Source organism: Chroicocephalus ridibundus, chromosome 1, assembly GCF_963924245.1.
Source record: "Chroicocephalus ridibundus chromosome 1, bChrRid1.1, whole genome shotgun sequence".
NCBI classification, from domain to species: Eukaryota; Metazoa; Chordata; class Aves; order Charadriiformes; family Laridae; genus Chroicocephalus; species Chroicocephalus ridibundus.
Window position 1 is genome coordinate 145,712,077 of NC_086284.1, and position 23,981 is coordinate 145,736,057.

The window sequence follows — 23,981 nt, forward strand, 5'->3', positions numbered from 1 at the left end:
GGAGGGGCGTGGCGCGGCGCGGGGCGGGCCTCCTTCCGGTGGGGCAGGGCGGGCCTGGCGCGCCCCCTGCAGGCCGGGAGGAGCCGCGGTCCGACTTCCGGTCGGGCGGCGGGGCCGGGGCGGCACCGGGGGCGGCAGGGCAAGGCGAAACGAAACGAAACGAAACGAAACGAAACCATGGTTAATCTGCTCCAGTATCGGCCATAGTCCGGCTTGGAGGGGGAAGCTGAGCTGGAGACCTCCAGGAGTTTCTTGTGGCCAAGCTGGCAGAAGCGCGGTGGGTGCAGCCACCCAGCAGCAACGTCTATTCACTGGAGCAGGCTGCGCGGGGAAGTTGCGGATGACCCATCCCTGGAAGCGTTCAAGGCCAGGGTAGATGGGGCTTTGAGCAACCTGGTCTAGTGGCAGGTTGCAACCCCCCTGCCACAGGGGGCAGTTAGAACTAGTTGATCTTTAGTTGATCATCTAGTTGGAACTAGATGATCTTTAAGGTCCCTCCTAACTCTGGCCATTTTATGATTCTATCTGCCAAGAAACCCTTCTGCAGCTTACAGGTCCCCTCTGCCATGACACAAACTAATCCAACAAAAGTGTTTTTTCCAATGGTGGCGCAGTTAGGGTTAGGGTTTTGTCGGCCTGTGTACATAAGCTAGGATGTGGGGCTTCTTCGTGCTCCTCTGTTAAAAGGACAAGTCACAAAAACCCGCTGTGCTGCAGAACAAAACCTACTGCATGTTTTTAAGGATTTATAAGAATTACCAAAGCCAACAGGTTCTTTCTTGGATTTCCATGAGCTGGTTGGATGCTGGACGGAGCCTGGAATAAGTGAGGCTCATGGCACGAGATGAGCCTCTCACAGGCACCGTTTGTCTGTGACCGAGCAGTTCAAATGCTGAGCTGTGAGTAACGAGCGACTGAGGTCTCACTCGAGGAAGTCAGCCAAGACAGTAGCAAATAAACTTCACAGGCTTTTAATATCTCGTGGATTTCAAACTCACAGGAACCTCATTCAGCAGAACAAAAATAACCTCCGCAAACTGGACAGGCTGCCTTTCTAAGCATAGTAGGGAAAGGTGGGCAGAGGAATTTACACCCATTTATTTGAAATATGTATAAACATGGGCCAGCACTCATCTCTGTTCTTCTGATGCCAAACCAACAGCTTCCTTTTGCATTTTAACCCTGAGCCAGACTGAAGCAAGCTAGAGGAAAAAAAAAATAAACAAAATAGGGGTGATTATAAAAGGCTTTTTAGAGCCTAAGTTATGACATGGCTTCATAAACGAGGCCCAAACAACAAATCGAAAATACCACCCCCCCAAAAAAAGGAGAGAGACTTTTAATTTGCTTTCCATTTTCTCCTGTCATGAGCCGGTGAATCACCTTGGCAGCCAGAGGCGCCTCGAACGCAAGCCAGCGAGCCTCAGAGCCGTTTATAAAGTGAAAACAAACGGCAGCTACAGTAAAAAAAAAAAAAAAAAAATTCAACCCTCCTTACCTCGACCTGAAAACCTTTCCTAAGCCCCTCACCCGTCCCGGGAACTGCCCCACGGCCGGCGGACGCGGCTCGGGAGGTTAAAAGCCGTTGCGGGGGACGGTTGGAGCCGTTACCTCAGGCTCCTCGTGCAGGTGCGTGAGGGGCGGTAGGGCCCAGCCGGGCGAGTCCTGGGAGGCGGCGCTCCGCCCGCGGAGGCGGGCGGAGCGCCGCCTCCCAGGACTCGCCCGTCCCTAGCCCCTCCTAACCCCATCTCAGCCTTGTCTTCCCCTTCCTTCCTCAGCGCCATGGCGCTCTTTCCCTGCACCGTGGTGCTCTTGGGGTTCCTGGGGGTCCTGCGCCATGGCGGCGCCTCAGGTGAGTGAGGCGCGGACACACGCACACGCTCTCTGTGGGCCGTGGCCGCCATTAGGAAGCGGCTGGAGGCGTGTTTGGCAGGGCCGGTGGAACGCCCCACCCCCCCGGCTTGTAGCGGGGGCGAGGGTGTTTTTTGGTTGGGTCGGTATTTTGCAGGATGGAGGGGAAGGGGTTTGTTGCGAGGAAGGGCCTGCAGAGCCATTTTGTGGCGGTGGCGGTGGCGGTGGCGGCGGCGGTGGGGCGACCTGCTGCTGTCTCGAGGGTTGAGCAACAGTGAAGATCAAAGCGAAGATGCAGCTGTGTGTGGAGCTGGAGAAGAGTTATATATTCGTGGCTGTCTTAAATTTTGATGAGGGCAGGGAGAACCCATTCCCCCTCTCCTTCCCCCCCCAACACTCTTTTTTACAGCTTAATTGTTGTGAATTCTGTCATTTTAACTCTTACGTAGATGTGCTGGACTAATTTTAACCGTGCTGTCGCAGGCGTGTGGTACAGGCTGATGAGTCTGGGGTAGAGTTGTATTCCTTCTAAGGAAACAAGGTGGCATTCACTACCTATGAGTTTATATGAGAAATGGAAAAAGGTTAATAGCGGCTTTTTTTTTTTTTAACTACATACAGGTAGTCGTGGGTTCCCAGTACTCTGCGAATTGTGGGTTGAAAACCACTGTCCCTATAAAACTTAGGAAATGAGCAAAACCCCTTAGAATTCGGAGCTTGGTTCCTAAAATTACTTGTTGGCTGTGCTGATGTAATCTGACTTTATTTGGCATGGGCTTTTTTTGTAATTCCCCTGTGTTCCTGCATGAGATTAAAATAGGTGTCTAGAGGTAAGTGTGCTGTAATGAGTATAGCTTGTGAAGATTTAGCAGTTGCTTACTTTCTTCTGGTTAAACTCTTATCCTTTTCAAATAAAGGAAAAATAAACAGTTTCCTTTCAGATATAAGCAAGCAGTCCCTTATGTTAGGGCAAACCTCTTCTTAGTTTTTCTTTATTTTTAAACTTGCCTGTAATGAAGCTGAATTGTCCAAAAGGAGACATCTACTCTTGGGATTCTTTGCAATGCTGCAGGACTGTGTTTGGATTCAGTCTAAACTGTGGAAGACTTCTTCCACCTCTCTACCCCCTCCCAGTCTCATGTGCAATATCTTAGTGGAGAGCCAAATATTCCCTGCTTCTTGCAGGCCCTAGAAGCTTAGGCTTGGCACCTGATGGTGGCAAGCAGGTCTTAGATCTTAATGTTTATATTAAAAGATGCTGATAAGCAGTTTGTCTCCCTGACTTGTTTGAAAATGGGTCATGTGTTGCATCACTATTATTTTTTTTTACAGTATGTAAAAAGGCAGAATGAATATGGGACTAAACTAACTGCTTTGTCTTGAAGGAGCCTGTTGCTGTATTTCCTTGCAGAATTGAGGGTGGAGGGGGAAAGTATTTTCCTCATGAAAAGCTAATAAGCTGTGTAATTTGTGTACCAACGTCTAGCTGATCATTAGGCAAGGACACTTGCTTAATGGTTCACTTATTTGAAATTGTCCTGTGGTTATTCAGTCTTGGACATGGAGGTTTGCAGGGATGGCTTCTGCTATCTCCTAACACTAGAAGATCCTGCTTCATTTTAAAAGTGCTGATAAGTAAAATCTGTGCATGATGGCCTATATTACCTCTCTGGGGTTCTGATGGGCTGCTGGTCTTCAAACTTAGTATTTGTGCAGAGGTATTGTATGTATCATGTTTGTTACCTTACAGGGAGCTCCGCCTTCATGAAGCAGGAGGGCAACTGACCTTGTTTGCTACATCCAAACCAGGTTGTTTAGTGTTGGAAAAACTAAAGCAAGTTTATAGTATAATCAGGATTGAGCAGTGCCCTTTTCATAAAGGGAGCTTATCTAGATGAACTTAGTTTGTGCTAGCTGTTTAGTCTATGCAGAGACAACATTTTAAAATAAGAGGTTTTATAATAATTCAGCTGTCTGAATGTGTTGGACGGTTGGTCCCTTGCATCTTGAAGTATATGGCCCAGATGGACAAATGATGTGTTAACAGGGACAGCAATGTGACTGAGGCCACTGACAGACAGATTGTGTGTTCTGGCTGTTAATAAAAGTGGATTAGTATAACTATAAGCAGGTGAGACAGGTACTTCTTCCCTCACTTTTCAGACTGTAGAAGACCTCATGAACTCTAACTTGGTGAATAGAATGGCCTTCTGGCATTGGAGTGGTGCAGTTGGTGACAAACCATGTTCTGTAGCACTATCTGCTTTAAGCATCAAACTCCTCTAAGCATGAGTCTCAGTACACATGCAATTAAAGCTTAGAAGCTTTCATAAGTCTTCTTGCTTCTTTTGGAGGTGGGGTGGGTGGTGTCTTTATTTTGGCTTTTACTTGTGTGGGAATAAAGAGACCTTGTAGCAAGACTCTGCTATGCATCCATCTATGCATGGCCTTACAGGTCTGATGTAATATAGCTGCAGGCTTTATTCTGTTAAGTAACTGTATATTCAGTTTTCCCCACTCAAACTAGTTTTCAATCTGAGCTTGCATTTTATCTCCATTAAATGTCTTCATGTGACTACTTCTTGTCATCCTCCCTGCACTGGAAGGTTCTTCTAACATCCTAGAACTTACATAAGGTTATTCTGCATATCCACTGTAATTTGGTTGGTACACAGTAGAAATGCATTTTCTCTCTCTACAAAGGTAGAGAACCTTTGTCTGAGGCAAACATACTCTTTGAACACGGCTCTGTAGGTAAAGACTGTTTCTGCATAGGCAGCTGTAAGAGACAGACCGTAAATTCCCTGACGAGGGGCAGAAGGCTCTCCAAGCCTTCAATGGAATGTCTCAAACAGTCACAAGGAAATAAATAATGCAGACCTGGCCTTCAAAGAACTGATAAGGCTAACGCTTCTGGTGCCTGCAAGTGTGGGAGAACTGCCTTGTGAAGACAGGATAGTTCTGCCACTTGTGTGGTGAGCTTGCTAGTTCTCAGTTCTCAAGGCCATTGTGTCCGATAAGTGACTTTGCTTCATTATCTACGAAATGCATATGAAAGCTAATAAAGATTATAGAGATCATGCTAAACAAGTATGACTATGGCACTTGTCTCTCTACCCAAATCATGCTACATGTCACCTGGGAGAAGGGAGAAACCTGAGACAAGGCTGCACTCAGCAAGGGGGGTGGACCATGCTAATTCAGCAAACATAAAAGGGGAAAATAAGTGCCCCTAGAGGGGGAACGAAGAAGACCGTGCCTGCAAAGATTCTTCCCAAGAAAGAAGACTGTACCTGGGAAGATTTTTCCAAAAAAGAAGATTATGCCTGGGAAGATTCCCTGAAAAAGATGCTGGAACCAGGGCCGGTTATCTCTTTATCTCTGTTTTTTTCTCTGTCTTTTCCTTTCTCTATTCTTCAGTTTCTCTTTTCTCTTAGAATTGTTAAGTAACAGTTAGAGTTGTTAAGTAACAACCTTAAGTACTGCTTGCTATAAAATGTCCTATATCCGTTGTTAAGTAACACAAGGTATACTTCAACATTTGCTATAATTTGTTATATACCTAACCAATTATCATGGCCTTGTTAAGACCTATACTAACCGTTTTGGAAAGCTAATAAGTGTTTCTATGTGGACCTTGAGATTTATCTCACCTTAGTCCATGCCATTGGGAATTTACGAATCTGAAGTCACTTACCCGCCCTCTTTCCTGAGAGTGGGACATGACAGGAGCAATGACACTTCTTCAGTTGTGTTTCTTACTTCTAATTGGACTGCTAGATGTCATCAGGAACCTCATGTGGTTAGCTGTTTATTGTTGATGGACAATGACACTTGTCTATTGGAGCTGGAAATTTGGTTTACTTAAAGCATCAAACAAACTGAGAGCTTGGCACTGAATCAGCAGAATAGAAATGGTTCGAGCTGGCTGTTGCCTTTTGGGAAAACTGGATGTCACAGGGAAGGGATAATAAATGCTGAGCCTTTGTAGAGTTGACTACCTTGTTTCTTAAAGTTAAGAATAAGGACCTTTGATCCCAGAAGAGCTCTGAGACATTCAATTCCTTTGCTGTCTCTACTGGTTTTGCTCTTCATGTAGGAAAAAGATGCAATGTGGAACGACAGAGTGGATGGTTGTCCAGTTCTGTTCATCGGTTCTGTTTCATATGCTGGCATATCTGTGCTCCTGTTCTAGTATTGTCAGTACTAGTATACTGAGTTATACATGCTCAGTACTCCATTTTTGCTCTGTTCATGCTCAGTTTCAATAGTGATGACTTCCTTTAAGTATGTTTTTCAGGTGATAGACTCTGTAATAGTGAGGGTTCCTCTCTTGTATCTAACACCAAACTACTCTGACATGCGGTGACTGTCATACTTCTCCCTACAAGGCAAGGAAGAGAGGGGATAGCCCAGCATCTTACAATGTATTTCCAGAACTCCACTGTTCGAAGCAAGTGAAACAATAAAAAAAGCTGGCATGCCTGGATTTTGTTCCTGGTTCTGTTGCTGACTTGCTGGGTCAACTACATCACTTCTGTGGTGTTATCTTTGCTGCATTTGCTGCTGAGCCTGCAGTCCCGTTTGGTGTGCTACCTTCAGTGAGATCAAGCTTGCCCAGAGAAGCAGCTTGCATGCTGTGGCCAGTACTACGTGTTCATGGAGGTCTCAGTATCTGTCCTTCAAAGCATCTTTGACAACACTGAACTCTGTATGGCTCAGGTAGTCTAATACCTGCCTAGGAACTTGTGATAGCAATGAGCCTGATGAATTGTGAGTTGGTTAGTTTGTCTTGCTTTGTGCTCCCTTTCTGTCTCATAGCACCACCAGTGACTCTTTCAAATGACAGGAAAAAGAGAAGGCTAGAAAGGTGCTGTAGTCTGTGGCCATGTAGCAATTGCTCTTCCAGAAAACTTCTTAGAAGGTTCTGCTGTTCTGCAGTGCTTGTGAACTCTCCTTTTAGTCATCTTTCAAGTCTGACTACAAGTGTGGTTCAAGGAGCCTGTGAACAACAAGCTGAAAAATACTCGTCTGATGGATGTAGCTGTTGTTATTCACCCTGAATCTATGCTCTTCTGTCCAGAGTTTGGTTTAAAGTGTATGTCACATGCACTGTTCTAGGAGCAGTCACGCAAACAGTAAAGCAATGTAGATCACCATGCCTTAATTTACCACACAAATTAAACTTGAGAGAGTGCCTCTGACATTTAGAGTCTCATGATCATGTTGAAGTAGTGGCTGCATGTCTTGCTGACGAATTTGTTCTTATTTACGCAGAGGCCTATGCGTAAATGAGTACAGAGTGGAGGTGAGAAAGAAGACAGCAATGCAGTTTGTGTTTTTTGCCTTGATGTAGAGCATAGAGAGGATGTATATAGTTTCAGCTTTTTTCTTAAAAGAGCATCTAAGTATGAACATCTTGCAGTTCAGGAAATTGTGCTGAAGTTCTTAAAGATCAAAGGAAAAATATTTTTCTTGCATTCTAAGCTTTCTCCAAATTTCTGAGTGCGTAGATGTATAGTCTGTGCCTTTTGAATGCTCTTTTTTTTTAGCATTCATACCGCTAGTTGCGTTTCTGGTAGAACTTAAGAGCTAAGGAGGAAAGAGGTCTTGTGAAGGAGAGGATATCTGAATGCTGCTCAAGGGACTCTATCAGAGACTGAAGAATACACAAAGCTTTTTTTTATAGCTTTATAAATTAATATAATTAATTTACATTAATTACTGTTTGAAAACGTGGGGTAGATACTCTTTCTACTTTGATACAAACTGCAGATGATGGGGCAGAAGAATGGAGAATTTCTTTTTTTTTTTTTCCTCCTAGATGGTTTATGATCCCTATATTTCACCTGGGGTTTTATTGGTGATGCAGTAGTGGCATTAATCAAATTTTGGGGGTAAGCGTGTAAGGGTTGAAGTTAGCAAGATGAGATGAGTTAGACTTTTCCTCCGCTGTGAGGTGAGTGGAGGAGGCAAGAGGGTAGGAGCTCACCTCTGTTTACATATTATCAAGAGGCAAAGAAGCTGGCCAAAGACGCCAGTTTTTGGCAGGGGAGAATGAAAAATAACAGGAAAGGAGTTACAGAGTGCCAGGTTCAGTTTTGAATGAGAAGACTATATCCCATCCTTTTTTGGATGGGAGACCACCCCAATCATCAGCAACAGTGTATGTGGAATGGTGCTGTTGATTACTCTCTGCTTCAGTTGGAGTACTTGACAGTGTCAACCCTTTGCACTAGAAGAGGCGACTTTATTGAGGAAGTACTGTGTATGTGTTTAGGCTTGGTAAGTTTTAGGTCTGCTGGGCTACTATGTGTGCAAGTAGGGGAATTCAGGGAAAAACCTGAAAGGCGTTGTGCGTACTCTGCAAGCATCTAGTCTGTCTGCTAACTAACAGCAAAAGAGAGTCTTGTGGCTTCTGTACAGCTGCTTCTCTTTCCTCCCTTGATACATCCCCTGTCCCTCAAGAGCCCAGCACAGGGAGAAACCGGGCTTTCTTGCAACACTTGAATGACAAGCCAAAGCTGATTCTCAAAGATTCTCTTATATTCTAGATCATGTGGTTCTCTTTAAATTAAAATGAGAGTGAATCATGGGGTTATACTTATTGTAAGAAGAAATGGCCTTGGTTTGGTCTTGGAAAAACTAGTCAGATTTTTAGATACAAAAATTAGGGTCCAACAGTCCTAATAATTAAGAATAGCGTGGGAGCAAAAGACATATGTGAAATAGCTGAAAGTGCGTAAGTATACATATGTAAACTACAGATTTGACTGTGTGTTATAGAAGTTGACTCCAACTCCCATGGTCTGGGAACTCACCCAGAAAGTCTAACAGGTATTGTGCAAGTTGGCTGGCTAATACAAACACGCTTGCCTGTATTTGCCAAAGAGCAACTAATCCTCAGCATCCTTTCGTATTTACTCTGCGGAATTTTACTTGCTGTTGATTGCAGTAGCTGGTCAGCTGCAGCTAGTGTCTGTTACTGATGAGCTCAGCTGTATCAAATACTGGACTCATGGCAGGGAGGCCTGCCCCATGTGCTTAGGTGCGTGCCAGGCTGCATGGCTGGTTCTCTAGCTGTGTCTGTTCTTATAGGTATAGCTCTGTGTATAGCAGTCTCTGAAATCTTAATACAGTTTACAGGATGAGAGTAGCATAAAACAACGTCTTGCTTTGTTTCCAGCTGACTAATACTGGGCTACTGGAAGCTTCCAGGATCCCCTTGGTAGTTGCTTCCCTCTAGGAAAAAAAAAAGTTGTTTTTTGTTTTGTTTTTTTTTTTTAATGCAGGTCTTCTTGAGCTCTCCCTGGGAAAATTCAGAAATGTACTACTTAACCATACCAATCCAGTGGAAGCTGTAATCAGGAACATTGCAAGCAATGTGACTGTTGTTATTTTTCAAGTACATGCCCAGCAAAGTGATGTGGTGATATCCTTTGATAAGGTATGGTAAGAGTGTCACTTCTGTTCTTAAGTGCTACTTTTCTTTCAACAAAGGAGTGGGCTCTGGTATGTATAGGAATATAGAACTGAAGCTATATAAATATGAATGTCTTATCTACATGGCTCTTACACAGTATTATTTTAGCTTCAGAAATCCTTTCTTATGCTTATTGTCATAGCTGCTGTTTTGGAGGACTGAATGCTAAAGGAACTTGTGACCTGGCCTGAAAATGTTTCAAGGCTCTTCTTGGTGGAAGTGGTGCTTTTGATATGTGACTGCTGACTACTGTACATCAGCTTGTCAAATTAAAAACGGATTCATAAGTCTTTGCCACATACCTTACACACTAAACATGATCACTTTGGGATGTTTAGTTGTCTGCTGTTTGTGTGGCTTGGATCTAGCCACTACAGATATGTCTTGTCAATTCACCTTCTTGTCCTGGATTTAATTCTCCTTTGGTTGCATATGGAGAAATTTCTCCATGCTACTCTAGTGAAGGCTGCTACTTCTAGCCAACAATATAAGCATTCCTACTACTATACACTAGCCTCAGTTTTTCCCATTATTACTGGGATGCAATCTAAAATACTGATTATTTTTTTTATGGTGCTGTGAGGCTCTAAGTATTTGAGCAGAACGTAGACTAAGGTGAAGGTGGTAAATGGAGATCTAACAGCTGCCACTGGGTTTCTCTCTCGCCATCAGTGTTTTCCAAATGAGAATACACAAAGTGCCAAGAAGTATCCTGTGAAGCTTTGAAGGTGAATAACCTGTAACAAAGTCACCCAGCTGCTCAGTCTTTGTACTGGTGAAATAACAAGGACTGCAGGGCTAAGGCATTACTATTCAGTAATTCACTTGCCTAATCAGTCTTTGATTACCAGTGGTAGAATTTTTTGCTGTCAATTCAGACCCTCTTTGCATTCATGGGCCTTACCGGGCCAAGAACAGTGGTGCATAGAGATATGGCTGCCTCTGGAAATACAAAGCCAAGCCAAACCTTAAAGCCTGCCAGGTTCAAAGTGCCTCCTTACAGTGTTGCCTCAGATAACTGGGATTGTCTTTGACAAAAGCATGTTTTCCATGATAAAAACCAGATTTGACTGGAGGCCAATTGGTTGCTCCAGCTGTGTGAGTGTGATACTGCCGTTGCTACCTGGTCTTTCCTCAAGACCCCTGGTTCTGAAAGGGGTGATGCTGGTGGGCATTGGGCCAGTAGCTGACCTGGCCCGAAGGACTTGTCTGGCATGGCTAATGCTAAGCCAGATGTCATACAGTCATCTCCACTCTGGTGGAGATAGTGAGACGCTTCTGCCCTTTGATTCCCAGAATGCCCTTAAATGCCATCTCACAACTCTGTGAGGGATATTCCAATCATTTTACACCTTTACTAGTCACTCTACTGCTGTATAGTGGTAGATTTCAACTAGCTAAATTTCTCTGCAACTTGCATGTGAGTATTAACTCTTTAATAGTCTCAAACTCATCTCTTGGGTTTCTGAGCCTGAACTAGGAATCTGTGGTGTCAGAGGCCGCTCCTTTTTCTACAGCTCTGAGCTACTAGCTAGCTGAGGGCTGAATGCATCATCTGTGGCCACTGGCACTGAAATGTGTGCCCTCAGGAATATGAATCCTGTGCAATACATGACGCTGTGCTGGAAATCTTCTCAAGAAGAAGTGCTTGTTTATATAATTGTTTCTGTCCAGAATCCATCTGTGAACAGCTCAGGAACCGGAGTAGACAAAGGACTGGTTTCCATCCTTCGGCCTCAACAGAGCGTATGTACATGGTACCTTCGGTCGCTGGATGCTAGCCAAGTGCTCAGCACAGCTATCTCCATTCCCTATATGGAGAAAGGTAGGTTCTTATTACTTGTTGAGGGATAACAGCTCTGCTTATTACAAGTTAACTATGAAATTAAGGGTTGACCTTTTGGAGGTGATGTTCTTACATGGTGCAAATATATGATGGAGATGCCATAAATTCTTTTGAAATGGTCTGAAAAAGTTTAGTATCGCTGTTGATTTGCAGGTATGGTCTTGCCATGACTTCAGCCTTAGAGTAGAAAACTGCTGTGATATCAGGACCTATATTAAACCGCAGTGAAACCACTTGTGTTGTCTGCAGGACTAGAACCTGACAATTCTATGTGCTCAGCAAGCAGACCATGCCCACAAGTACATGCATTGCCAAGGTCTTAGAACTCTCTTTGTGCTGTGTAAGGGTGAAGTAAAAACTACTACAGCTGTCTTTTTCTGTTCTAGATCCTATTCCTGGAGGCTGCAATCTAGAATTTGACTTGGAAGTGGATCCAAATATTTACCTAGACTATACATTGGTTGATATACACATCAAGTTTGCCCCTGCAAACTTGGGATATACCAGGTGTGTGGAAAAAATTCAGAGCACTGAGCAAGACCTCCTTTGTTCTGTATTTGGCCAAGGTCATCAAAAAAAGATTCTGCTGGAAAGACTGACCATCCAGCTGCTGGCAGAAATCTTGTTTACTGCAACAAGCTGAGAAGTAAATGAGGAAAAGGAGGAGGGAGAGAGGTAACATGAAGAGAGATAAAGGCTGAGAGTTGCATCTTGTGGGAGAGGTTATGCAGCTTCAGATGTGCAGTCAGCAAATACTGGATCTTCCCATTCCTCATAATGACTTAAACTGTTTGAGGAGCAGTTGTGTGTTATAGCCAGTTTTATTCTTTTACTGGTACTGAAGCATGCTAATGACCTAGAATTTTGTTAAATATTGAGACTTCAAGTTATAAGGCATTATTTCCTGAATGGTGCCTGATGTCACAGGTGATAGGCGGGGAAGGCTATGTTCAGAGCTGTATATATAACATGCATGGAAAAACAGTGATGCTGTGATCTTTGGCTGTTGTGACTTCTTAGAATTCTTGTGCTGGTTCCTTAGGCAACCCATAGGAAGCCTCTGTAAATGTAAAGGTAGGTACCAGCACAGACACTGCCTGCATCAGGGTAATGTATGCGTAATGCCACTGTAGTCTGTGCTCATAAACATTTACGGTCTAGTTCTGAACAGTGGTGTTAACTTCTAAAGAGTAGGAACAAAATACTGGCAACTCATACAGCTAACTTCTGAAAACTAATGTTAAGATCTGGGGGCCTGTGCTGAGCGTGTAGCTGATGTCTTTTTAATTGTAGAGGAGCAAACCCACCATCCTGCGATTCAGGGACTGGTCAGAACTCCAGGTGGCGACTGCGCTATGATGTCTACCAGTACTTCTTACCAGAGAATGATCTTTCTGAGATGGTACTCATGAGCCACATACGGAAGATGTCTGAGGTGCAAAGTATCAAAGCTAATGGTATTAAAGTAAGTCTGAAGCACTGGCATACCAGGCATGTGGCAGTGGTACTACCTTAAGTTTTCTCCGCCCCTCTGCTTGTCTTCCTTGAGTGGTGGCATAAGCAAGCTGCTGATGCTTCAGGCTTCTTGCATGGAACAGAGGCAGCTAGTTAGCACAGCCTGGAATGTGGCAGAGTTGAGGCCTCTTGCAGTGGGCTCTGATATTAAGTAGATGTTAGTAACTGGTCTGTGAGATGTTTTTGTCTTGCATGCTTTTTGTAATTAAACAAGCTCTTATTGTAGTGTCTTCCTGCTTGCTGAATACTACTTTAGCCACAGTGCTCCTTCGGTGATGTTGAGGCTAGCTTGCCTATAGCAATACTGCCACTGAGTACCTGTAAATCCAGAAGCTGAGCCACTTTAGACAAAGATTGATAGTTTCCTACAATGCCTTATAGATGCTGGGGACTGGCATCCTCAGATGCTGAGAATTGGTCAGGGAATACAAGGAAGAGAGGAGGGAGGAGAGTCTGGTGGAACTGGACTAGAAACGGGCCCCACTTTGAGTGGCATAAAGAGGTCTGATATGCAAGATGATACCTACCTCCCAGCAAAGAGATTGGAAGGGACAGAGAGGGGAGAATCTCAGTGGCCATGACCTGTCAGGCCTTGCTAGGGAGTAGAATGGCAGCCTTGCCTGCTTGAGAGGCCAGACCTGGGTTAGTAGTCTGACAGGGAAACTGAACTGTGTCCTTAAATGGGGAGGAGCAAAACCTGTGAGCGAGAGAATCTTCTCCTGTGTCAGAAAACATAGTGATGTTAGAGGAAGTAGAATCTGTCCTGTAAGCCTTTAAAGCTTCAATTGGTAATACTGAAAGAGTTCAGAATGAGAGAGCTCTTGCCCGCAGTTCTTGCTGATCATCATCTTCGAGCTGCTGAGTATTCCCTCAACTGTATAGACGCATCAATATGCCAGCAGTGACAAGCAGTTTCTTGCAATTAAAAATATTCTTTACTGTTCCAGATGCTTACGCTGACAGCTGATGACAAGACCAATGTCTACTTTTCCTCACTTCCTGGACAAGGGGTGATCTACAATGTCATAGTATGGGATCCTTTTTGGAATACTTCAGCTGCATACATACCTGTGCATACATATGCCTGCAGCTTTGCTGATCTGGTGGATAACTGTGCTTCTCTCAGTAAGTTGGGACTTGTACGTCCTTGCCAACTCATTTCAAGCTTGTTGTCCTCCAGCATGCTGAGTGATGCTTTTGAGGTTTGTTGGTTGGTTGGTTTTTTTTCTTAAATGTGTGAAGGAGCTCTTTGTTCTACACTAGTTACATTTTGTTACTTTATGACAGAGTCTACTTCTTGATTGAGGAGAAAGTCTAGAATAAGACTAAGGGCCATTATCAATCGAAGGTTTAACTTAATGGAGGTTTCATATGCAGTTTGCAAATATATAGCTTTCAACTCTAGTGGCACTCTAGCTTTTCCCATTTGAACTGGGTACATAATCTTAAGTCATTTGTAGGACTTGCTGCATGTGAAACTAAGGTAACAAAACATGAACTATATTGGGGTCCAGCCTGACTTTTTTTCCTAACTGTGCTGATGATAACAGGAATTGGTAACTTACAAATGTTTTAAAAGGAGATAGTCACCTAAAATAAGCATGGAGATAATGCCAGCAATAGCAAAATGACTACAAAGTCATGCTACTTTCTACAAAGCTATATAATGATAGAGTTTGAGCAGAGGAAGAGCAAAGCTGCCACACCTATTGTGGCTGCAGAAGCAACAAGAATAATGGGTAGAATGTGGTTCATGAAATAAGATTTGTTCCCATGATTATTTTCCTATCGTATGCTGTAACACAAGTAACTGTTGTCAAACTCAGTGTTATGACAACATGAGAAAAATTATCTAGGCTAAACCCCTTTTTTTCTGATTCAGGGAAGTAGGAAAATGTGGTTTACTTGTTTCAAAGAGCTTCAATTCCTGTTAAGAACTTTGCCTAGGAGGTAGAGGTGAGCCATACTGGGATGCTGCTGGTCCTTTGTGTTGCATGGAGAGTATATTAAAGGGAGACTGGTGAAAGCTACAGTGATAAAGACTGTAGCTGCTGCCTGGGTCACTAATCCTGCAGCACTGATTTTTATAGATGATTGGATGTCCCTTTTTTTAAAAGCTAATAGAGAATTTTCAGATAAAGCTGTATCAGTATTATAAACAGTAAGTTACAGCTACTTAATTACTGTTACAGAAACTTCAGTCTTTTGAATAAGGAGGAAGCTCTTAATTTCTTAATCAGACTGGAACTACTTCAGTATTCTTGTTGGAGATTCTATCAAGATAATTGTTAGTTCAGGCATTGTGGATCTGCTCACATGGTGTATCTGAAGGAGTGGCAGCTATTAAGCTGTCAGTAGACTCAGTGGCAGCAACCTGACCTTACCTTAGTCTCATTGTTGGGACTATTAAATGGAATGTTCTAGTAACCCGTTCTTTCTCCTTGTAGGCAAACTCTCTACGAAAGTATTCTTCACAGCTGTTGCTATTCTTGGTCTCTTCACTTGCTTTTTTGGACATAGATTCTGGAAAACAGGTACTGAATGTTGGGGTGTTTTTTTTCTCGTAGGTCTGGTTGGAATTTCATAGGTGTAACTTGCTGTAACTTAGAATGGTGGTGTTATTACTAAGATTCACTTGGTAGTGATTATGTGCCAATTGGGTCCACTGCTTTGCTTCTACAGGATCAGAGCTTTTAAGTGCAGAGCAAGAAGTTTCTGGTATGCAAAGAACAGAAATGTAGAGCTAGGGTGCATGCTGGGCAATATAGATATAAACATGTGGTTTTTTGACTATTTGAAGTGCTTGAGGACACCCCTTTCCAGAACAGTGTTGTCAGACTTTCCGTTTGTGCTTCTCAGCCAGTGAGTTAAGATGTTCCTTCCCTGTTGTAACACGAAAATGTCTGAAGATATGCTGAAGTGGGCTTGATATGAAGTGGTATGACAGCATGCATACTAAATCCTTTTTTCTTTCTTCTCTAGACTTATTCTTCATGGGCTTCATATTTGCAGGATTCTTCTTCTTTGTATTCATTACAAGGGTAACTGGCCTTGGTTATGATGGTGAGTAGATGTGTCAAGTTACCCCGCACTCCTACCAAAGTATTGTTATTATGAATCCCTGAAGTAAAATCTCAGTTGTGCTTGTTGTTGGCCAGCCTTAGGAAGAATAGGAGGATGATACCTGGGTATTTGAACTGAGCTCTGATTACCATAATAGCTGTATACACAACAGAGTAACTGTTGCTTCCAATGTGAAATAGAGATGCAGAATTAATAGCTTTGACTATAAAAGACTAATTTAAGTATCTATCCAAGGAAGATACAGGTTTTTAAAATTCTGGGAGTTTGTGACATACTTCTTTCATAATGGATTCACTTCAGTTTCAGATCAAATGCAAATTTTATCTGTAAAATGGAGTGGAAGGTTTGCATCCTGCTTGTTAGGCTAGCAAGACTAAGTTCCTTTTGCCTTTGTCCTACCTTATAGTTACTTTTGATACATGTGCGCTAGCTGTTGCAACTGTAACTGCCCTTGGGAACTCAAGGTGCTAATGTACATAGTAGTAAGACTTTCATTCCAGTCCTATGCCAGTCTTTCAGCATAGGAGTGCTAGTCAGCATTGCAGACTGGGGTCTGAATGAAATGTGTGAAGCAAATACTGATACTCTTGTTTGGATTTTTTCAGAAAAAATAACAAAATCAAGCATGTAAGTAAAGCTGCTGAATACATTATTGCAGTAAGTGAAGTTTTCAGAGTGTTGGAATTTTGCCTCTTCTTTTTCAGCGCGTCTTATTTTGACAGCAGTAGCTGGAATTATTGGAGGGCTCTTCCTGGTTGCAAGCTGGTGGAGATTTGGCTCTGTCCTACTCTGTATGTTTATTATCGGACTTGTGCTGGGATTTCTCTTTTCATCTATAGTCTTCTTTACTCCACTAGGTATGCACTGAAATACTTTGCTGTAGAGTGCTGGCTATTGAGTGATGTGTTCCTGCTGTATTATAGGGACACTGCAAGGGTCTGGGATGAATACTGCTGTCTGGTTTATCTTAGTGTTTATTCACTTTCCCTTTCCAGTGGTGGGAGGAATAGAGTTGTATCTGAAGCCTTCTTTCAGGTGTGCTGTAACTAAAACTACTTTGGGAATCTGCACTGGGGGGAAAAGGAAACTGCTTATTCTGCAGAGAACTTGCTGAGGCTCTTCCTACCTAAGTTGCATGCTATCTCAGCAGTCTGTGACACCAGCTCTGCTTCAGGCAAGCACTGGTCTAGAACAAGTTACAGTAGAAACTTTGTGGTCTAACTTGGAGTTTTCAGGCACAAAGGCATTGTGGATTAAGAGGAGCTCTTGCCGTTACCTTTCACCACACTACAGTGCAAGGCTCTGGGAGCACTGTGTAAGAGTCAAACTTGTATTTGCAGTTGGATTGACATCATCAGGGTCTTTAGAATGACTTTGTTAAGAAAGAAATAATAGACAAATTGCTTAAAAGCAAGCAAGGCTGCTGAGTTAGAATCCCGCTGCGACACTGGAGCTTCAGCCACACTGCTTTCCCTGTTGTAACTATAAATCTCAAAATTCTTCTACTTATGATCCCTTGGTGGGGGAATATTTCATTCTCCAGTCATCTCTGTTTGACTCAAGCCACAGTTCTCTGATAATACTGCAGTTGCTGGTTGTTCTTAATTAAAGTAAAACAGTGACTCAGCCGGGGGTCAGCTTGTCCCCTCTGTTTGATTGACAGGCCTTAGAAAGTAGGGGAGTGTAGTGTTTAGGTGTCTTAATTACTCTTCTTAAAGCCAGAAGAGTTTGTTTGCCTTGTGTTGTTGTAATGGCTGCACTTGCACTATGCTTTAGAGTCAAACTTACATAGATGCAGGCTTATAGATTACAAACCAATCGTGGCAATATGATGGCTTTTCATTGGGCGGAAGTACTCTGGTATTTTTCCTTCTTATCAGATAAGTAATGTATACCTCATCAAAAAATCTCTTGTTTCACAGACAAGATCTGCTGTCTCAACTTCGAGTACAGGATCTATACTCAACTGGGACAGTCTTTTCCTGTTTTTGTTTTGAGTAACTGTGTTACAATACATCTTAAACAATCAGCATTTGAGCTCAAAAGCTAAGCTTTTCAACATTCTACTCGAGATTTCTGAAGGCACAGAATCTTTAAAAAAATGCTCGCCCCCAACCACTTACAAAAAAGGATATGTTTTGCTAGCTAGTAAACTACATGTGGAATATGGTGTCTTTGCAGGAGACTACAGGGTCTTTCGTGATGATGTTGTGTTCTGGGTGACCTTTTCTTCTGTAGCCTTGATGATTCCAGTGCTTTTTGTTGGCTGTCCAAGAATTGTAAGTAATCTGCACTATCACCTCAAAAGGAGGGAGGAAGGGGTCTCAGACTTCCTAATGCAAAATATAGTCCTGTGAGATATGTATAGAATATTTAACACAGCTTCATGAAGCTTAGCACAGGACCAGCTCTAGGGAGTTCCTGTTCAGCCCTACTTGTGCTAAGTGGTCCATAAACAAAGGAATGACTCTTTGCAATGTTGCACATAGCGTCCACAAACACTTGCATTTAGTCGACTTCTGCTGTCTTAACAAGATGTCTGGACAACAGGCGTGTGCAGCCAATTTCTTGTAGAAGAACTAATACAAAATACTGCCTTAAGGAGGTGGGGAATAAAGAGTGTTTATCAGTCTCCTAAAGCTGTGCGTTTTTTCTTCCCCTCTAGCTGAACATACTGGCCTCTGGAGTAGTAGGCTCTTATGCAGTGATCCTAGCTATTGCTTGTTATGTGTACACAAGTCTTGCTTACATCACCTTAGACCTACTCAGAAGGGTCCTCAATGATTACTTCAGCAGAGCTTACACTAATGTACCTTTTCAAACAAATGGTGAGTACTGCTCTTAAGACTTTATTTTTTTTTTTTAAAGAAAAACTGCCTCTTTGGTTCCATTGTAGACAGTGAGTGTTGAGCATAGGAAGGGATGAAAGGCGAACACAGTAAGTACAATGTGAGATTTAACACCCAGATGATTAATTCTAGTCCTTCAAAAGAAATACTAAGTAAGTAGACCCAAAGGCACCAACCTTCCAGCAGGTGGTATGAGACAAAGGCCCTTGTGAAATGTGCTTCCGAGGCTTGGACTGCCACCTTGCTGATGAGTTTGCAGAGTGGGCAGTCAAAAGGCCTAGTATGGTGACTGAACAGATTAATCTCCACTCCCTGTGTATTCTTTTCTTTGCGTGGATATACTCTAGGCAACTGAGGATGCAGAGACAATACTTCATTCCTTTCTGTCACTAAACTTGTTCAGTGTTTGTGCTTGGGAAAGGAAACAATGTTTTGCTTTAATATAGGAAGCTGTTTGTTTCCGCTTTTTCAGACTTCATTATCTTGTCAGTGTGGACAATGCTGGCTCTCAGTGGAGTAACTGTGCAGCTTCGCCGAGAAAGAAGTGAAGTGCCCTTCCCACCACACCCTTATGTCACCTGGAAGAGAGAAAGGGAGCGCAGAAGCACCAACGTCTTGGACCCTAGCCATCATATTCCTCCCCTAAGAGAGAGGATCCATAACAAGATACTACATATCAAAGAGTTTTTTCAGAAAGAGCAGCCGGCTGGGGAAAGAACTCCGTTGCTTCTGTAACCTGCCAAATAACGGGTGGGAACAGAGAGGAAAAAATCTAGGAATGGTGAGATGAACGATCACTAGCAAACCAGACAGTGGTGCAGGATTTACTACTGCCAATTTGTCCTGCTTAATAAGAGGAGAAGATATTTGCCCAACCTGGAAGAAAAGTTATCTGTATGGTACACTACATGCTGTTTTGTGACTCACTCTCTCTCTCAATGGCCCACTCAGCCTGCTGTAATATGCATATGTCTAGCCGCAGAATCTTGTACTAATGGTCAAGTACAAGTATTTTTCTTGTGGTGATATAGTTTGATGTTTAGGTATGTGATGTGTAAAACATCCCTTAGAAAGCAACCTGTACAATGCTGGTTCTTCCCTTGCAGTGTGAAAACTACTGCTGAAATATTGCCTGACTGGCTCCCGAAGGTGAGCAGTCTGTCAAACTGCAAGGGGAGAGAGATAAGGACCATACACAAGAGTTCTGCTAGCAGGAACTGAAGTATCACCTTCTACTAAAGGTACAAAATGTGTGGCTGCAGACACAGTTGTTTCCAAGAAGTGTTACTGAACCTTGCAAGCAAAACTGAGCGACTTGAATTTAAACTGCACTGAATTAACTGTTGCAAGTGTGTGCACTGGGGCTCGGGAATTGGACCTGATATGAGACAAGAAGACTTTCTCCCTCGCTTTCAGATCATTCTGTAGCAAACTCGTAATTTGATCTCTGCACAGAGATGACTGCTAAGAGAACACAACAGGTTTGCCTCCTTGTTTGCTTTCTGAACAGCCTGTGTCTTGTTTCTGCTCTGGCATAATCTCTTTTTTGATGGTGCTGTCATAAAAGAAAAAACTAGATAAGGTCTCTGTCACAAACAGCAGGTTTTTTTCCTGGAATTGTTTGAAACACTAACTATTTTTAATCAATACATCTTTTAATTTTGCCTTTAAGGGGTAAAAACAGCATCCAGCTGTCAAAATACTGACCAGGATCCTTGCTGACTGAATGTGTTCCCTGCCAATTTGGGTTGCATCTGCCCAAAGCAGAATGCAGTAAAACAGATAAGGGACCACTCTTGAATTCAGTGAACTGTGATCACATGTGGTGGCTTTATTCAACTCCTTAAAAACAAAACAAACAGCCATTTTCAAAACGCAAACTGAAGCATTGTGGGTTTAGCTCACACAAATGCACGGGCAGTCCTGAGGCTGTCCTTGGTTTTACCTGCCCCCAACACCCACTCCTGGTCTTCACATTCAGTGTTTACGTGGTGACCTGTCATGCATTAAATGATGGTTGAAGTCTTGCGTCCTGTGCCTTGATACAGGTTACAGTGGCTCTTCCTTCTTGCTCTCGTTGTACCTTTAGTGTGGGCAGCAAACATGTAGTCCTTCCTGTCTGAAGGTCAACGGCTGTTCTGCTACCTGAATGGAACCACCATGAATGAATATCCGAGCGGTGGAAACTTAAGTTCTTGGCCATCGCTTTAAATTCTTGGTAGTAAGTATGTAAGAAACAACTCTTTGTAAGGAAACTGGCAAAAGAACTTTATCTGAGAACTTAGTTGAAAGGTAAAACACCCTGGCAGTAGAAAGGAATTAATGACTATGAAATGACTCTACTTACTGACTGTTTCTCTTTAAGAAGTGAAAGCTTAATGACAGCATCGGAGGTGACTGAGCTGATTTGATGTTTAGAGAGACAGATCTCATGGTTGCTTGAAGCTTGAACATCAGCCTCAAACAGCAGGGCAAGGCTGAAATCCTGCAGTTTGGGTCTTGCTTCACTGCGCTGTTGTGCAGCACATGGAGGGGAAACGAGGAGCTCTTTCCCTGGCCTCTGGTAGACTGAATGCTTGCTGACTGCCCTTACCGCACTGATACTGAGCATGTCTTTGCCATATTCAGTGGCAAGTAGCAAACACTTATTTGGTATACAAATGCTCTTAAATGTGTTTACCTTTGTTTTTTATAACTGCTGTGATTAACATTGTGGAAGAAACAAGTTTAACTCTAATTTTCTATGTCTTTTATAATAAAGATGCCTTTTGAAAGAATATTGAAACTAAAGGCGTCTCTTTGAATTCAACTTAGCTTCTGCCTTTGGTGTTGTAAGGATAGATTTGGAAAAATTTCTTAGACCCTCAAGGGATGAGGTCGGGGGGAGCTTAGTTGACCTGTTGTAAGCGCCTACTGTAGTAACAGTGACACCCAGAGGCTGAGAGCGTGGTTATGTTCTGTGTGAAACTAGTGAGGAAGTGCATGGTCCAAAGAGGCTTTTTATAGCTGCTTTGGACAAGGTTTTAGCTAATGAATGGATGGTGGTTGTTCAGTTTTTAAGTGGAAGCTAGCCTGCAAGGCTAGCTCTTTTTGAAGAGCTTGAACTTTTGAACTCTTTTTGAACTCTTTTTTTTTTTTTTTTTCTCCCCCCCTGTGATCCTGATGAAACAAAGACAGGTCTCTGCTTTGTTTATAACAATATGCTAACTAAAATGTTGTTTGTTTCCTACTAACTTTCTTACTGTGTGAGAAAATAGTCACTGAGCTGATGTTACAGATAGTGTTAGTGAGACAGCCAGAAGTAGCTAATTGCCAAGGACGGGATAGCAAGAAGTAGAGTGCTTCTATGTGTCACGTATGTTCTCCTATACCGATTAGCATAGAACTGTGGCTACTTCAAGGAACATCTGTATCCTCAAGAAGTTGGCAAACTTACAATAAACTCTTACTGTCCTGAGATGACTCAATACCTTAAAAGGATAATGGGAGGAAGGGTATCCCTACCCCAACGACCACCGAGGAACTCACGCCTGCGCACAAGTGTCTTGCTGACACTGCAAAATTTAATATGCATGTGCAAAAAGGCTATTCAGTCATCCTAATGAGTACGTAAGCCTAGGTGGAGTTATGTATTAGGGAAGCGGAGTTACAAGAGTCTTCTGTGTATAAATAATGGGTTAATATCCCTGGTAAAGTGTGCTAGATTTTTGGGTTTTCCCCTTAGCACCTGCTGTCAAATAAAGCAATATCTTCTCTCTAAACTACTTTTAGTTTTGGAGAGCTTTTATGTCGGGTAACGCTGACTTGGAGACTCTGTCTTTTTTTTTAATACTGTAAGAAGTGGTATGGGAATTTCTCCCATATTCCATAAGCCATAGCGGGTAACAGTGATGATAATCACTAACTGATCCATGGGGGTGTTGAAGAGGTAATTTTCAACAGTTTTTTGAGTACCACCTGAGCCAGTTGCGAAATGAAAACTGGATCCTACCCTGCTATGTTTCTGTTCTGACTGCAGAATCTCTCATCGGAAGCCTTAAGTGCGCAGTTTTGCTAGCTTAAAATAATGCTGTATGATGCTCCTGAGGAATCTACATCTAAACTGTGTTCTTCTAGATAGTGATTCCCCTGTAAAATCAAGTGGTTTGAAGCCTCGTGTAAACTGAAGCTTTCTGGGCGATGGTGATGATGATCTACTTCCTGCTGCTGTAGAGAATTCTCCTGCTTTGATGGCTCCAGTACGCTTTTTTTTCCACCAGGTTTTCTCAGAGCAGTCTTTGCTGTACTGTAATAATGCTGCAATGATCACTTCTTAGTATTTGTCTTAATTGCTTGTAGAGATTTCCCAGGTCTGCACGTGATGCAGGCCTGCCTCAAACCCACAGGGAGAAACTTTCTTCCTCCTCCCTCGCTTTCCCACCCACGCCAACTTCTAGCAGTTAGACAAGCTGTGATATGAGTATACTCAGGGAATACTGATCTTTTCCAGAGAAACAGACCTGCCTTTGTTCTTGTGGCTCCTTCCTCACCTTCACACAAACCCAACCTGACCAAGCAGTTTGCCTTACCTGCTTCCCCACACGTTCAGAAAGCAAGATGGAAAATAGAACCCCATCATGCTTTCCCCAAGTGCACTTTGGAGGGGAGGAAGACAAACTTTCCCCTCCCCGAAGCTTTGCGGTTTTGATTTGGGAGCGGGATAGGAGACTATAGAAGGGGCCCACGAAATACATATTCCTTCATCATCTCTGCAGTTATGTATCCTGTGCAAGTGGCGCTAGGAGGAATGGTGTGGTATAGATATTCCAATCTAATAGTCCGTGCTGCTAGTACTTGGTAAAAAGAAAAGGTATTTGGCGTTGTCCTTGGATTTTCTCAACGGGATGGTAGAAATATGTTGCATGCACCAGGTTATAAAGCGCTCGGAACCATTTTGGGGGCTTGGCTGCTGGGTATTATGTAAAACACACGCTAGAGACTTCTGAGAAAACTTTGGCTTCGTTTAATACCTTACCACTTGTGGCTCTGAGCTTGGCTTGGAGAAACCTGAGCAGAAGGTGAACGGTGCGGAATGCCAGTCTGAAACAGAAACTCCGTGCTGTAAAATACACTGTCTGAGATCTTTCCGGGATTGCTGTCAGAGAGAGACTTTAACGCGTCCTGGCTTGTTTGGTGGCTTTCAGGCTGTTTCATTTTCCTGTGTCTGAGGCACAGGCATTGCTGAAACTGTATAAAACTGTCCCAAGCAACTGGATACTGAAGCAGAGGGTAAAGCAATACTTAGTTTAAAATTGCTTGAGGACCAAAATCCTGTTACGTGGCACAGACATCTGTAACTCTTCAGGAGGGTGTT

The 23,981-nt window shown here is 43.0% G+C and overlaps 1 protein-coding gene across 1 annotated transcript; it reads left to right on the forward strand.

Annotated features, from left to right (window-relative positions):
- The first annotated feature begins 1,727 nt into the window (after nucleotides 1–1,727).
- TM7SF3 (transmembrane 7 superfamily member 3) lies at nucleotides 1,728–21,672 on the forward strand. The gene is made up of 12 exons (XM_063357221.1): nucleotides 1,728–1,852; nucleotides 9,144–9,298; nucleotides 11,009–11,159; nucleotides 11,567–11,687; nucleotides 12,474–12,645; nucleotides 13,643–13,820; nucleotides 15,143–15,229; nucleotides 15,678–15,758; nucleotides 16,484–16,636; nucleotides 17,961–18,058; nucleotides 18,445–18,607; nucleotides 19,101–21,672. The coding sequence occupies exons 1-12, from the start codon at nucleotides 1,783–1,785 to the stop codon at nucleotides 19,361–19,363; spliced, it is 1,692 nt and encodes a 563-aa protein (XP_063213291.1). The 5' UTR covers nucleotides 1,728–1,782; the 3' UTR covers nucleotides 19,364–21,672.
- Nucleotides 21,673–23,981: the final 2,309 nt, after the last annotated feature.